We start from the raw sequence: 14,040 nt of genomic DNA, 5'->3' as shown, positions 1-14,040 counted from the left end.
CTCCTACAGGATTCGGGTTGGGGACCTCAATCATAGGAAAAGTGTCAGTCAAATCAGGTGTAGTGACCGTGGTCTCAGTCACAACGTGTCCAACTCCACCATGTAAAGTTTTGTCCCACTGAAACACCTTCCCTCAGAACGGTGGATTTGGGTTGTACGAGAGACTCCCTGTCCAGCGTTCTCCTCACCTTTGATTCTAAACCATGGTTTGATTGTCTCATTTGCTCCCCTGTTTTTGTATGTATTTTAGAAAAATACCTATCAGAAACTATATTAGCAACAGTTTTAGAAGGCAGCATTTAAATGTGGCCACATGTAGACTTCATTTTGTAAGCACAACAGTCTTCAGTAAATCAAAAGATAGTGAGGTTCTGAAGAGGTTCAGTTTAATTTAGTTGTTAAAAAACAGTGTTTCTTTGCTGGTCTGTATCACAGCCTTTCTACAGCAGACGTCAAATCTGACAAAAAATAATATTATAAAAAAAAGACAAGAAAAGAAAGCTGGTGCAGAAAAAAAAATTACCTGAGAGGTTGTTGAAAAGTACAGAGAGAAAAGAGGTGGAAAAAGAGAAGTAAATCTTTTTTCATGTAAAGGAGCTGTTTGACAGAAACAAATGGCTTTGTGCTCTTTTACCCTTTCCCTCTTAATCAGCATGTCTGAGAAAGTGCTGACATCAGATGTGTCAGTTTTTGACCAGCACAACATGTGCAATAATAGAAACTATCAGCACTTTACTCTGTTAAGAGAATTCGTTTGGTGCCTTAAGTTTATTCTATTACAAAAACATCACTGAACTGAACTGGGTTCAGAGAATTTTCTGAACCATTTCAGTTTTCACAATTTGGTTGTTTCAGCCTGATGCTACCACCATTAAAATTCTGTGTTTTTCTTTAATCTTTACTCAGTACACCACAATGATACATTCAAATGTAAATTTTATACAGTTTTTTAAGTGTTTTATAAAAGATGAAACTGAAATACAACTGTCCCATTAAAATCCTGACTTTTTGCAACAATTCAAATGTATCTCAGATGCCTCTTATTTCACTTGATGGCTGATACGTCTATATCTTGACTACAGTCCACCTGCACACCTTTCTATAAAAACATCTTCTAGCAGACAATAGATATATCAATGCAAAGCCCAAGTTGTAGGTCAAAGTAAATCCCTGCAGCTGTCAGAGACAGGATTGTTGCAAGGCATAAATCTAAGGAAGGGTACCAAAAATCTGCACTGAATCTTCTAAAAGCACAGCAGCCTCCACAATTCTCACGTGGGAAAATTTAGGCACAACACGGTCACCCAACCACACTGAGAAATCAAGGGAAAGGGCTTTCATGAGAGAGGTAACCAAAACCCCTCTGACTGAGCTTCAGTGATCCTCTGTGGAAACAGAATCCCAGAGGGACAATAACTGCATGCCTCCATCTATCAGAGCTTTATGGCACAGTGGCTGGATGAAAACATCTTACTGGCGCAAAGCACTTGAACAACTGCTTGGAGGACTCTCTGACTGTAAGGAAGATGATTCTATGGTCTGATGAAACTAAAGCCTGATTTATAGTCAATAAGAAAACCCATTCACACATCTCGCTTACACGGTGTGTGACGAAAAATGCGTAGTTTGCTACTGCTAGTGCTACCTCCTGAGACCCCATGGAGTGGATTGCCCCCAGTCAGAAGTAGTCTTCACAGCACTATGCACTGTGTGATTGATCAGAACTTCCCGTGCGTGTTTGTTAGAGGCTAGGGATGGGGCCTATCCAGTCCAATGACGATATCGGTTACAACGCCAACGTAATTAATGGAACGCAATTTTCCGATCCAATTTAGGGAGATTTCCAATCCATGAGTCATCTCTATGCTATAATGTCTGCTAAAATGACTCCAGAAGTGATTCCTGGCCAGATGACTGCAAACTGTGGAGTAGATTTCCTGAATGGAGACGAGTCTCAATGACAGGAAGTAATGAGGCACCCCTCTGCTCAGGAAATCTACTCCACAGTTTGATAACAGCTAGCAGGCAAGTAGCTCTGTGGCTAAACTAACTTTTCATCACAACATGAGGTGTGTTTAAATAGAGACTTCTAACTATAAACCAGTTTTTAAATTGCACTGATATAGGCCACAGCTTATGATAAAGAATATCCAACACGTTTTATTTCTGTAAATGATCGTCACTTTGAAACACGTTGCTGCTGCAGAGCGAGCAGACCGTAAGGCAACAGGAAACACGGGCCGACTCATGGGGAACACACTCCAATTCTCCATCAGTCTCACCCAAACAAACATCTCCTCCTTTCTGACTGAGGCATGAAGCTATCTGTCAAGTGCCAAAAATTCTGCAGCAGTAGGAAGAAAAAGTATGGAAGTTGAATGAAGTGTGGCAGGGATGGACAGCGGGAGTAATGAGATTTGACAAATTTGTGATATTTAGCCTATTTGGATTTTATAACCAAGGTGTATTTTTGTGTGTTTAGCATTCAGTGAATCTGTGTCAAAACAGTGGGTCGATTTTTGAACGTAAAACTACAGCTTCTGTTTGAGGAGGAGGGTGAAGGTTTGCTAAATTTGTTTACCTCGATCGTACAACATAGGAGCACGTTCCCACACGATCTGCGGTCTGCAGTGAACAGTGGTGCTCTAAGAGTTGGACAGCTGTATTGTCTTCTCTGGCAAAACCCAGACATACTGAATGGGATTAAGTTTTGGATTCTGTGATGGCCAATTTTACATGTGAAAATGTGCTTCAGAATACATTTTTTTCATTTTTATCTCTGATAAATCTTGGCATTGTCATCCTGCCATGTGCACATACCATTAGGGAAAAATAAATCTACTGAAAAAAAACACATGCTCATTCAATAAGTTAAATGATAATTTTTTCCCCCCAATTTTGTTTTGGACATTAATGAACAGACAGCTGACACACTGAAACAATGCCAGATAATATTAGTAGGCACAAAGCATGATGGGAGACGCTCTTCATTCACCATTCTTCTTTCCTTGATTGTGTATTTTTTTTAAAAACAATTTCATCACTATTATTTCAGACTAGTTTAAAATAGGGGTGTAAGAAAATACATATACACTGAAATATCGCGATATTTCATTTCCCGATACTGTATCGATATTCTAAAGCCCTGTATCGATTTTTTTTATTAAGGTTTAAAATGTCAACTTTCCTGCCAGCCGTTCATTTTTATGTTGTAGTTCAGCCTCTGACCACTAGTTGGCAGCAGTGAGCCAGCCATTTGGCTACTCTACCTCTTGAGGTAGAGGCCATTGTTAAGTGTTGGGTGACCATATTGTAAATTAATATTAAAAACTAAAAGCTGCAAAAAATATATTTTCAAACTATTTATTGTCAAATTTAGTCTAATTGAAAACATGGATGAAATAAGAAATATGAAACAAATAAAATAAAACACATACAAAGCAGAACACAGCTAAATGTATCAAAAGCATGTCTCTGTAATATTAGAATTTTCTGAGACAATGAATTTTGGTTTTTCATTTTTTCCCCTGTAAGTGGTTTTTATTTAATAGAATTTTTGGACTAAAAAAATCGCAATATATCGGGATATATCGTACCGTGACCCCTCTGTCATGATATGTATCGTATCGACAAATTATTGCCAATACACAGCCCTAGTTTAAAATAAGGTTAAGCAATTTCTCAAGTATTGATTTTAATAACATTTAATTATATTATAAGATATAATACTTTTTTCACCAAAGACGTATAGTATGTATGTGTGTGTGTGTGTGTGTGTGTGTGTGTGTGTGTATGTATGTATATATGTATGTATGTATATGGGCGGATGACAATTTTTTTAAACTAGCTTTTATTGGACCAATTTTGAGCTAGAGTTGACAAAATATGCTAACAACAATCAGGGAGCTATAGTTCCTTGTTAGAAATATGATATTCTTTATTTCCTGCTTCATAAAACCATGAGCTTATTTTACTTACTCAGAACTTTTGTGCTGAGAAATCGACTTAGCGAGCAGTTTTGTCATTGTGCTGTAAAAATAACTAAAGCAGTCAGTGCACATTACTTAAACAATGGAGGTTGTTTTTTTTTCTGAGTAGTGTCACTGAATGACAACACAGTATGAAAGACACTCAGTGCTGTATAAAGCTAAAGTAAACCATTACAGCTCTTAATGAAATGGATTTTAAGAGGCACTTGTAAGTTCTGCACATAAACACAAGTAAAATTTACTGTGAAAAGCCTTCCTGTGAGAATGTCACTAGTTGGGAGAAAGTATGGGTGAGCATGTTTTTGTACAATGTATGACGTGACGAATACAAGCTTACCTCATAGTGCTGAAAGCCAGGATGCCAAAGAGCATGGTGTGCAACAGATTATAGGCCACATCTGGACGAAAAGCCACCATATATCTCTCTGTAGCTTCTCTCTTCTCCTCTCCCACACCTACTTTAGTCCTGCAAAAGGAAATGAATAAGAGCGGTAGACAAAAATACAACAATGATGCATAAAACATTGCAGCCAGAAGCTTATAGGAAAGGCAGGGTAGGTGGGTGGAATTTATATGATTCCGATTATTTAGATTTCAGTAGCTCTTATTCAGATTTCATTAGCAGCTTGCACACAAGTGGACATGTAATGTTGCACACCCACGACCATTTTTTGTCTGCAGTAGTCCGCACACAGACAAAAAGAGAGGCGATTATGTTACTCCCACGTTTTGGCCTCCTGCACCGAATCAGACGGACACTGGCTTCTGCTTGAATATAAATCAAATCCTACTCTTCCTACTACGTGAGGTTGGGCATACTGGATTGAATTAATTCCTGAATTGGCAAATAGCCCTTTGTTCTATGAGGTTAGTATTCCAGCCGTCCAACAGCAGAGGGTGAGTTGAAATGCTAATGTGATTAGTTCAATACGGCCCCTCACCTTGCACCACAGGCAAATGAAGCTGCGAGAGGCAGCTGGAAGATTATTCTGTTTTTCAAAGCATGAAACAAAATTACGGAGTTGAGACAAAAGAGACGGCGCAAACCAGTTTGGGTTTCAGCTTCCTGGTAAACATCCTGACCTCATCTTCCAAACTAAAAATCCCATTATTTTTTGCAGGGCCTCTAACCCTTCAATTATCCACACTTGACTAACTCCTCTGACCATCCATCCATTATAACAGCTTTACCTTAACACAAAGAGACAAACATTCATGCACCAATGACCATGACCAATTTAGAATCAACAATTAACCTAACACAACTTTGGACGGTGGTAGGAAGCCTAAGTACCAAAATACAAGGTGACAGTGTTAACCCCTGTAGAACTGTACTTTTCCTTTAACAGCTTTCCAGAAGGATGCACAGTAACTTGTACATTAGCATAATTTTTAGGATAGGAGTTTTGATTTCTAGACAGTACAGTATTGCTATTGGTAAGCTTTGTTGCTTCAAAGCAAAAAATCCTGGGTTCGACTCCCAGCCAGAGGTCTTTCTGTGTGAAGCTTGCATTGTTCTCCCCATGTCCAGGTTTTCTCTGGATTCTTGGATTTTCTCCCACAGCTCTAATAGATGCATGCAAGTTTAACTGGTAGATCTAAAACAGGCCTAGGTGTATGTGTAAATGATTGTTTCTGTACCCAGAGTGTATCTAGCCCCTCCGAAATCACTGCTGGAGATGAACATAAACTTCTCAAGACGGTCAATAGGATCAAGTGGGTGTTATGGAAGTAAGCAAGCTTTGGTTATTGATACTATTATGTGCCTTTACAAGATAACCCAAACAAGTTTGCCCTTGAGTGAATTTTCTAAAATTAACTGTAGTAATTAATACTGTATATTAGCTACACCACATCATAAAAACACTAACAGAAACAGGACCACAGTTAAATGTATTAACTACTCACACATTTAAATTAACAAGCCCAGCGATGAGAACATGCAGAAAAGGGCTGTACTGTACTTTTGCATAGAACTTTACGATCATCACTACTTTTTAAATGACTGGATATGTTTATTTATTTATTTTTATTTTTTGACTGAACTTCAGAGGTGAGCGCAAACAGCAGGCCTGGGAGAAAGCTGCCAGTCATCTTTAAGGCTGATGAAAAGGTCTTTCCACCCCTCCCCACCCCCACCCTAATCAGCATACATTTTTTTATCAGACTGTCAGTGAAAACTGTTACAGTCAGTCCAATAATATGTGCTGCAACATCATCACTTTTATTTAGGATCAGTAAGCAAATGTTTGCTCACAACTGATGGCGAAAGGCAATGCTTTTTCCCACGTCTGTATTCTTTTGATTGTAGTGGTAATGTGTTAGTATTATTCTCTGGTCATCAATAGCTGCCTATTTTCATTGAATTAAATACATAATCTTCCTTTTTCTTGTTCAGGCTTTACGTACCAAAGGTTCTGCAGTACTGTCACTGTTAGCATGATGCTCAGCAGCAGTACAGATAGTGTGTAGGGGTATAACAGCAGCGTGCCACCCAGACGCTCCAGTGTGTCCAAGGGAAGCAGACCAAAAGCCTCCTCACACAGATACAGGCCAGCATCAAAATCCCTGGAGACATGACATGAAAGATGGAAAGGGAGGAGTTGGAAAAATAAAGAAAAAAGAATAGGTGTTAAACTATGTCTATATCCAGTTGTTCCAAAGAAATAAACATAGCATGCCTTTATTGTCATTACACGTGTGCATAACGAGATTAAATCAATTCCTATGCACCTAATAAAACAATATAGAAAACTTTTTAATGTCACAGATATTTTAATTACTTTAGAGTTTCTCAACAAATAGTTTAAACCACTGAAAAACATGCAGGGGGAAAGAAAATCAATGCGAGCAGTTGAAAAAAGAAGCAAAGCGTTTTGATCATACATCCATCCCCTTTTTCCCACAAATCTGTAGTCCGGCGACAGAGTTGCTCTCCTCAATAACACTCCTTTCGACACTTTCCACCCGGGAGATCCCACGGTGTTTCCCAGCCCTTTCCTTCATGACATTAAAAAGGTGTGTCCACTATCACAGCCTCACAGCATCCAGAACCTTCAGCATCTAAGGGCAAATCTCATCCACCCCTGGCGCTCTATCAGCAAGAAGCTTTTTACTACCTTACCCCATTCTGCTGAGCAATGGACTCACCTTCCTCAGACTCTGCCTCTTCAAAAGGTACACATGGTGACTAGATGGAGTTCATCATAACGTCCCTATTTAGTGATTGGGCTCTAAAGCCCATGCAGTACACGGAGGCGAGTGTAACTGTATCTACTGTAGTTGAAATTGCTCAAACTCACAAAGTTTGGTTTCTTTCGTGCCAGTGAGATGACATTCCACAGACCCAAGGCCAGTTAATAAAACTATTGAGGAATTCCTTCCACCCCACTTGTCTGGGCAGGTTTGTTAGAATCACTACGCTGGGTGATGTAACTGTTCAATGGTCTTCCTTAATGGACATATTGAAATAATTCACTCTGGATCATTCACTTGCATTCCTCTTACATCATGCTGACAGGTGGTGTGAGGTGTTAGCTGATATTCTGTGCTTGGCTTGTGTCAAATCTGTCACTGAATTTTGTATCTCATCATCTCCAATTTGGATTCATCTGTCCGAAAGACATTGTTCCAGATATCTTGTGGTTCGACAGGTGCAACTTTGCAAACTCCAGCTAGCAATCACACACACACACACACACACACACACACACCTACACTTCATTTTAACTGTAAAACATATACAAATGTTTTTATTTTTATTTATCTTAATATGTAAAATCTAGTAATTCCAAAACATTTTTATTGTTTACATTTACTATCATCTATGCATTATTTTTCCTGTGAGTGAACACTTTTCACAGTACACTGACAGCTTATGACAAGCAGCTGTGTGCATAAACACCTCGACTGAGAGCTCAGCAAACACAAATGTAAAGTGAGACCCGAGGGGGGAAAAAAACAAGGAAACACTCGGAGAAGAAACAAGTCAAAGCGAGTGAAAGCAACAGGGTGAGGCAGAGATGGAGCACACCGTAAGCTCTGCACTTTCCACAATCTCCTAAATAATTGAAGGAGCAGTTGTGCGGCACTGCACTGGGAGCTGTGTTATCTGCCGCCCCGGAGCAACCATCCTGTGGCTGAGTTRTTCAACACACCAGCACACACACACTGATCGATGGGAGGTCTAGTAGTGTTACACTGCTATCTATTATTCACACACATTAACACTGCAAGTGCTGAGGTGCTGAGTGAATAAATGTAGTCACTCTGAATCAAGTAGAAGTTTTGTACGTACGCACAGTATTTTTACACAAATAATGCTTGTGTGCATATACACAACAATCTGGTTAAATAGGAGTTACAACAAACAGAATCATTTCAATTTTCTTTTGTGCRTTTGTATGTTTGTACCTGGTTGGCCCCAAAGCAAACTTGGACTTGATGAATTTAAAAATATGTTCATCTGATCTGAGCTGAAGAGCTTTCTGTAAACACACACAGATTAAGTCATCAACAGGACTGAAATCAGTTTCAAATATACAAGCAAGTAAATAAACCAAGTTGACATCATATAGTAAAGGTTACATCATGATTTTTAAGTTTGAGATTTATGAGGAAGAGGCAGAGAAGAAGGAGAGAYGCAGTAAAAGTCTAGRGGCTGGAGAAACTAGTGGAAAAGAAAATGAAGAAGAAACTTATTAAGTTTATAGTTGACAAGAATAAAAAAGGGAAGGAGAAAGTAAGCAAARGAGAAATGAGGAGAGAAAGTATGACAAAAAATAATAACTGAAGCCAAAGCAGAGGAGCAGAAGCACCTTGGTCAGGTAGTTGATGATGAAGGTGAGCAGAAGAACCAAAGCACTGTGAAGAAGAACTTTGCCCAAACGAACCAGCAAGCCTCCCGTCTTCAGACCAGACTGCASCAACATAAAACAATAATCATTTTATACAATAATCAATCAAGATGTGATATTGTGTTAATGCAGTTTTACATTTCAGAATGGAAGGTCAACTATTAATGCACATTTTAAACAAGCTACAAAAAACACCAAGTGATGCCTGATGAACAGTAAAGACAGCAGCCATATGCACAAAAAGTTTCACATTACTTCACTTTTTCAGAATTTCTAATTTAACCTCCTTTATTTTGTTTTTTATAATTTACTCTATTTATTACAAATAAAATATTTGAACAGCCTTTGTGTTCTAATCCTTCTGATTAGAACTAGTTTGAACAGTTTGTATTTTAGTATAAACACCAGTCAGAAAACTAAGCGGACTGAGAAATTATCCTTCAAACTGTCTTTTTTTGTGTGTGAAATGCACATATTTTCTATTGATATTAATCACTTGTCTATTAGGATATATTAGGATATGTTGCTATTGTTTTATTGCTATTGGTCTGGATAAAGTTTGCTGTTCAGAACTGAGGAGAAATTGGTTGGATCTTTTGATTGTCGATGATGCTTTTAGAATTGATGAGGATTTAAGTGTTTTAGGGTACTTTACRTTACTAAATAAATGAAAAATCATTTTCTGTTTGAATTCTGTCAAGACACACCCTATCAATTGAGATAACACAAAGACAAGATGTGCACCATTTTAATCACACTCACTCACTCTAACTAGGCACAGGTGGAATTGTGTCAAGTAGCAGATAAATTGAAAGGACAGTGACAGAGGAGGCACCAGAGCTTTGTTATGACTGCCAGATTATTACTGTGAATAGACTGGTGAGTAAATGATTGTGCTGACACCACTCTCAGTGGAATTGGAAACTCTCTTCATAAATTGTGGAGAGAGATGTTTGGCTCTGGGTCAACCTTTGAGCATTTAGCACACAGTAATGTAAAATAAATTCACTTGGTTAGATATGTAAATACAAAAAAATAGATAACAATTAAATTTAAATACATAAATTAAGAAATGAATGAGACCTGAGAGCAAAATACACACACTTACGTGACAATGTCTGATGAAAAGAGCAGCTACGACAAAGCTCAGGACCAGTGATCCCAGGATCATGGAGTTACAGAACTGGAGGAGCCATACACTGAGCAGGCCACTCACCTGAACTAGGTACAGAGTTGTAACCTACAGAAATACAAATGAAGATATCTTTGATGATGGCAGGCCTATAAGCAAAGTCCCACTCAACATCAAATGATTAAGGGCTGAACATTAAAACCAAAAACTCAGAAATGTTGCCCTGACATCTTTTAAAGTGTCTGTGACATGCATATTCTTCAAACACAAAAAGTCAAAGAAAACATCTTTATATTTAAGAAAGTTGGAATAATACACACGATTTTACCCATTTTGTCCCATAACTGACATATTTTCATTTGAACTTGGCTCAGCCAAAGTGAAATAGGAAGTGACATCAAAGAGGAACTCTTTAACAAAGAAAACTCCCTGGTCTTTGTTTATTGAAACAATATTATTTGAACTCTGACTCTTCATTTCTCTCTGATAGAGACTCAAAATAATCTACAGAAACATCAGATTCTTCTCTACAGTCTGTGTTGTTGGCTGTTGTAGCAACACTGTTCACATTCAGGCATTCCCCTTTGACATCACTTCCTGTTACTTCACAGGCAAATGTCTCAACAACTGTTCATCTCAGCAGCATGACATTTCTTTTGCAATATTTTATCAATGTCCTCTTTCTAAAAATGCATTCATATGTATTACAAAAATTTGACGTCACAGGCACTTTAAGGTTCGGAMGATTTAGGTTTGGATTATGTCCAGGCTACTCTGAAATCACTGTTTGCATCATGTTGACCTAGATGAAAACCAAGAACAAACAAGAACACTTTGTAAATCCAAATTTGGTAYAGTTATGAATAATTCAGCAGTCTACAAAGTTGGCAACAACTGCAGTAAAAGTAAAATGTCAATTAGGGCAGAGATTTTGGACTGTTACAGGACCACTGAATTTTGGAAAATCCAACAAGGGCTTGTCGTTTTTCTCAGTTAGTTTACTCAAGTCTTTCAGTTGTTCAGACTGTTGAAGTTTATATTATGTTCGCACTTTGTGAGTATTTTTCCCTCTGTTTTTTCTACATGATGAGGTTTTTGTTCTTTTGGCTCTGGGGGTGCGGTGAGTAGACGCATTGTTTAACTCCACCCATCTGCGGGCTGATCAAAAGGCTTGAAATGTGGCCTAAGCATCTCTCCAATGATTCATGTACCCCTGTCTCAGGTCTGTCCTAATTATTTTGTTCAATTCTGTGTCAACCCTGACTCTGTTGAAAAAAAAAATCCAACAATGTCAAACTCTTGGTTTGTTGTTTTTTGGGCAATTAAAACTGAAGAAGAAGATCAATGAGCTCCAGCCTACTTTTATATTTTAGAAGTTTGTTGTCACTTATTTGTGAAGCACTTAAATTAGCTATTTAATGCTGAAAGATGCACAGAGATCCATATTTCCATTTCAGCTGCAGTAAAAGTTTAATGATCTCCAAAAGAATTATAAGTGGCTGAGTGAGCTCTGGAAACTCTCCATGACATAAGTTTTGAATACAGTCGCTGTGTGCAGGCACAATTCAAAATAAGCTGATTTAGGGATGAGGCTTCGGTCTTTACAATTAATTTCAAAAGCAACAGGGACAGACAAGCACTTCATTCATAATAGGATCCCAAAAAGACAAAAACAAAAATATGTGTGTGTACCATTTGATTGTGCAGTCTGCACACAGCACACAACCTTCTGGTGAAATACCAATAACTATTTTCTACAAGTAGCAGCAAACATTTGTTCTAAAATTTGTTTACCCCCRAAGATTCTTTATATTTGCCAGAATGAGTACTTCATCATAAGATACAAGTGCTTCCTGTACCACTGTTCACTGTCAGTTTATCTTAGTGACCTCAAGGTGTTCTGCAAGAACAAAAAAGTAATTATAAATAAATCTATAAATCACTGACAAGGCTGTACACTGACAAAGTGCATCATTCAATAAGCTTTTCACTGATTTTTTTTAAATCCTTTGCAGTTATTATCTTCAAATCCAGTATTGTCTACTTATTGTATGATACATACCTGTGTGGTTGTTAAGAGATCGACACAATCCATGATGTAAATGATAAGAGCCTGAACAAGTAGAATGAACTGGTTGAACTGCCACGTCAAACAGAAACAGAGCGTTGTCACGTACATCAGCCACACCATCACCTTCTGGGGATGAAAAACACACACATTAGATTYATAAACTGAAGACTGAAGGTCCTTCTGAGCTCCATGTGCTTTTAGAGATGGACATTTTAAAGAGTTTCATCAGGCTGTGCCTAATCAAGGCTAATTTATGTAGTAAGGAACGTCAGTCGCTTTGATGTAGTGCGCGGTCGTGTGTGGACTGTACCTGCTGTAAGGTGCTGAGCCGAGGCCTAAAGTAACAAGTGATCGCAGCGACTTGCAGTGCAAAGAAGGGCAAAGACCAGTTCTCTCTCAGGGAGATGGTGAACTCTACACGAGTGGTATCTACTCTAAAAAGGAAAACCAAAGAAGAAATATACACAGTATTTTTTAAGCATTGAAGCATCTGAATGTTTTACTCGAAATGAGGACAAATACTAAAGAAAAGATAAAAATAACTTCTTTAGCTTGTTTTAGGGCAAAATAAGTTGCACAAATACAACTCTAAACAAGGAGATGTTAAAGAATATTAAACATCTGCATAATAAAGCATCTTTTCTGGTTGTCACTTTTTGTTTGAAATTCAAACATTGCTTCAGAAAAGAAAGGATCCATTTAACAATTAAGCCTTTTTTTAGAGATGCAAGTACTTAAAACTTTAGACCTGGAACATAAAATCTGGTTCAGACTTTGACAATAAATTTGCCTAATTATGCAGCAGAGGGCACTCTACTATCAACTTGACCTAATGCATGCTTATTATTTTAAACAAAGACGTTTTTTGTTTGTTTTTAATTAACTAAAACTAAAGATATAGCAGTCTTGAGAAAACAAAATAAAGCTGAGACTGCTTCAACTTTGTTTAAAGCAGATCTTTTATTCTGCATCAACAAGGCTACAGACTTACCTTATGGTTTCCCAGATAGCAAAATGAAAGAATTAATGCTGAAATATGGTTAGGCATGATACTGAATCTATATTGAAATAAGACAAAAAGTGGTCGGCGACTTACTTGTTGTAATTTAACCATAACTGATTCTATATCAATGCTGATTCAACTTTGATTAGACGTTGACATTTCAATTAGTAGAATTTGACCATGATACAACATTGACATCTTTTCGACATTGGTTAACATTTAGAATTGGATGATTGTTTGATGGTTGATTCACCATCAATCATCGACCTTAACCAAAAGTCAACTTTTTTGGCCATAATTCAACATTGAATTAACATCTTTTGCTATCTGGGTTCCTTCTAAAGTGAAGTGGAAAATCTCCAAAGAAACAAGCCAACAAATACAACTAATTCTGTCTATTGTTAGTTTCTGCCATCTGACTGCCAGAGGCTTTAAAAAGAGATACAATAAAAACAGAATAACTTATGTAAATGTAAAGATAAATTAAATGGATATAATATGTGCTTTTGTCATTTGTCACAGTTTTTATCACCGATTGTCAACTGAAACTTGAACATATCAAAGAGTCTATCAGTTCAGATTTGTTGGAAAAAGTTGCAGCCTTGCTCTTTCCTCTTGGTCTCAAGAATACTCAGGAACAAACAAAGGCCATTACTTACCTGTTGAGAATGTACCAGACTCCTGTTAGCATACCAGCAAGCCATGATCCAGACAGGAGCCATGCAGTGAGGTACAGAGCGATCACATATACGGCTTGGAGCGAAAACACTGTGTAAATGTAGAAATACACTGGTTCCAGATACAACTGGACCCAACACACACACACACACAGAACAAAACGTGGATGGTTAAAAGCAGTATTAGCAAAGCAAAAACGATTTGATACAAAAAAAATACATTTTTTTTATTTTTCTTTGTAGCAGCAGCTGCAAACATTTAAGGTTTCAACAGTTTCTATTTAAAATTTTCAAAAATGTCTAGGCTTATAC

At 37.7% G+C, this 14,040-nt stretch overlaps 1 protein-coding gene across 2 annotated transcripts in view; it reads right to left on the bottom strand.

Annotated features, from left to right (window-relative positions):
• dpy19l3 (dpy-19 like C-mannosyltransferase 3) overlaps nucleotides 1-14,040 on the bottom strand; it is a 65,637-nt gene that overhangs the window by 30,851 nt on the left and 20,746 nt on the right. For both annotated transcript variants that reach the window (XM_014015178.1, XM_014015179.1), the window contains exons 6-13: nucleotides 13,711-13,856; nucleotides 12,359-12,482; nucleotides 12,040-12,174; nucleotides 9,954-10,085; nucleotides 8,807-8,908; nucleotides 8,403-8,476; nucleotides 6,399-6,557; nucleotides 4,327-4,455 (exon numbers count right to left, since the gene is read on the bottom strand). In XM_014015178.1, the coding sequence (XP_013870632.1) occupies nucleotides 4,327-4,455; nucleotides 6,399-6,557; nucleotides 8,403-8,476; nucleotides 8,807-8,908; nucleotides 9,954-10,085; nucleotides 12,040-12,174; nucleotides 12,359-12,482; nucleotides 13,711-13,856 (1,001 nt within the window). The remainder of the gene's footprint in view (nucleotides 1-4,326; nucleotides 4,456-6,398; nucleotides 6,558-8,402; nucleotides 8,477-8,806; nucleotides 8,909-9,953; nucleotides 10,086-12,039; nucleotides 12,175-12,358; nucleotides 12,483-13,710; nucleotides 13,857-14,040) is intronic.

Source organism: Austrofundulus limnaeus, unplaced genomic scaffold, assembly GCF_001266775.1.
Source record: "Austrofundulus limnaeus strain Quisiro unplaced genomic scaffold, Austrofundulus_limnaeus-1.0 Scaffold124, whole genome shotgun sequence".
NCBI lineage: Eukaryota > Metazoa > Chordata > Actinopteri > Cyprinodontiformes > Rivulidae > Austrofundulus > Austrofundulus limnaeus.
The sequence above is the reverse complement of the archived record's forward strand: the minus strand, read 5'-3'. Positions and strand labels throughout refer to the sequence as shown.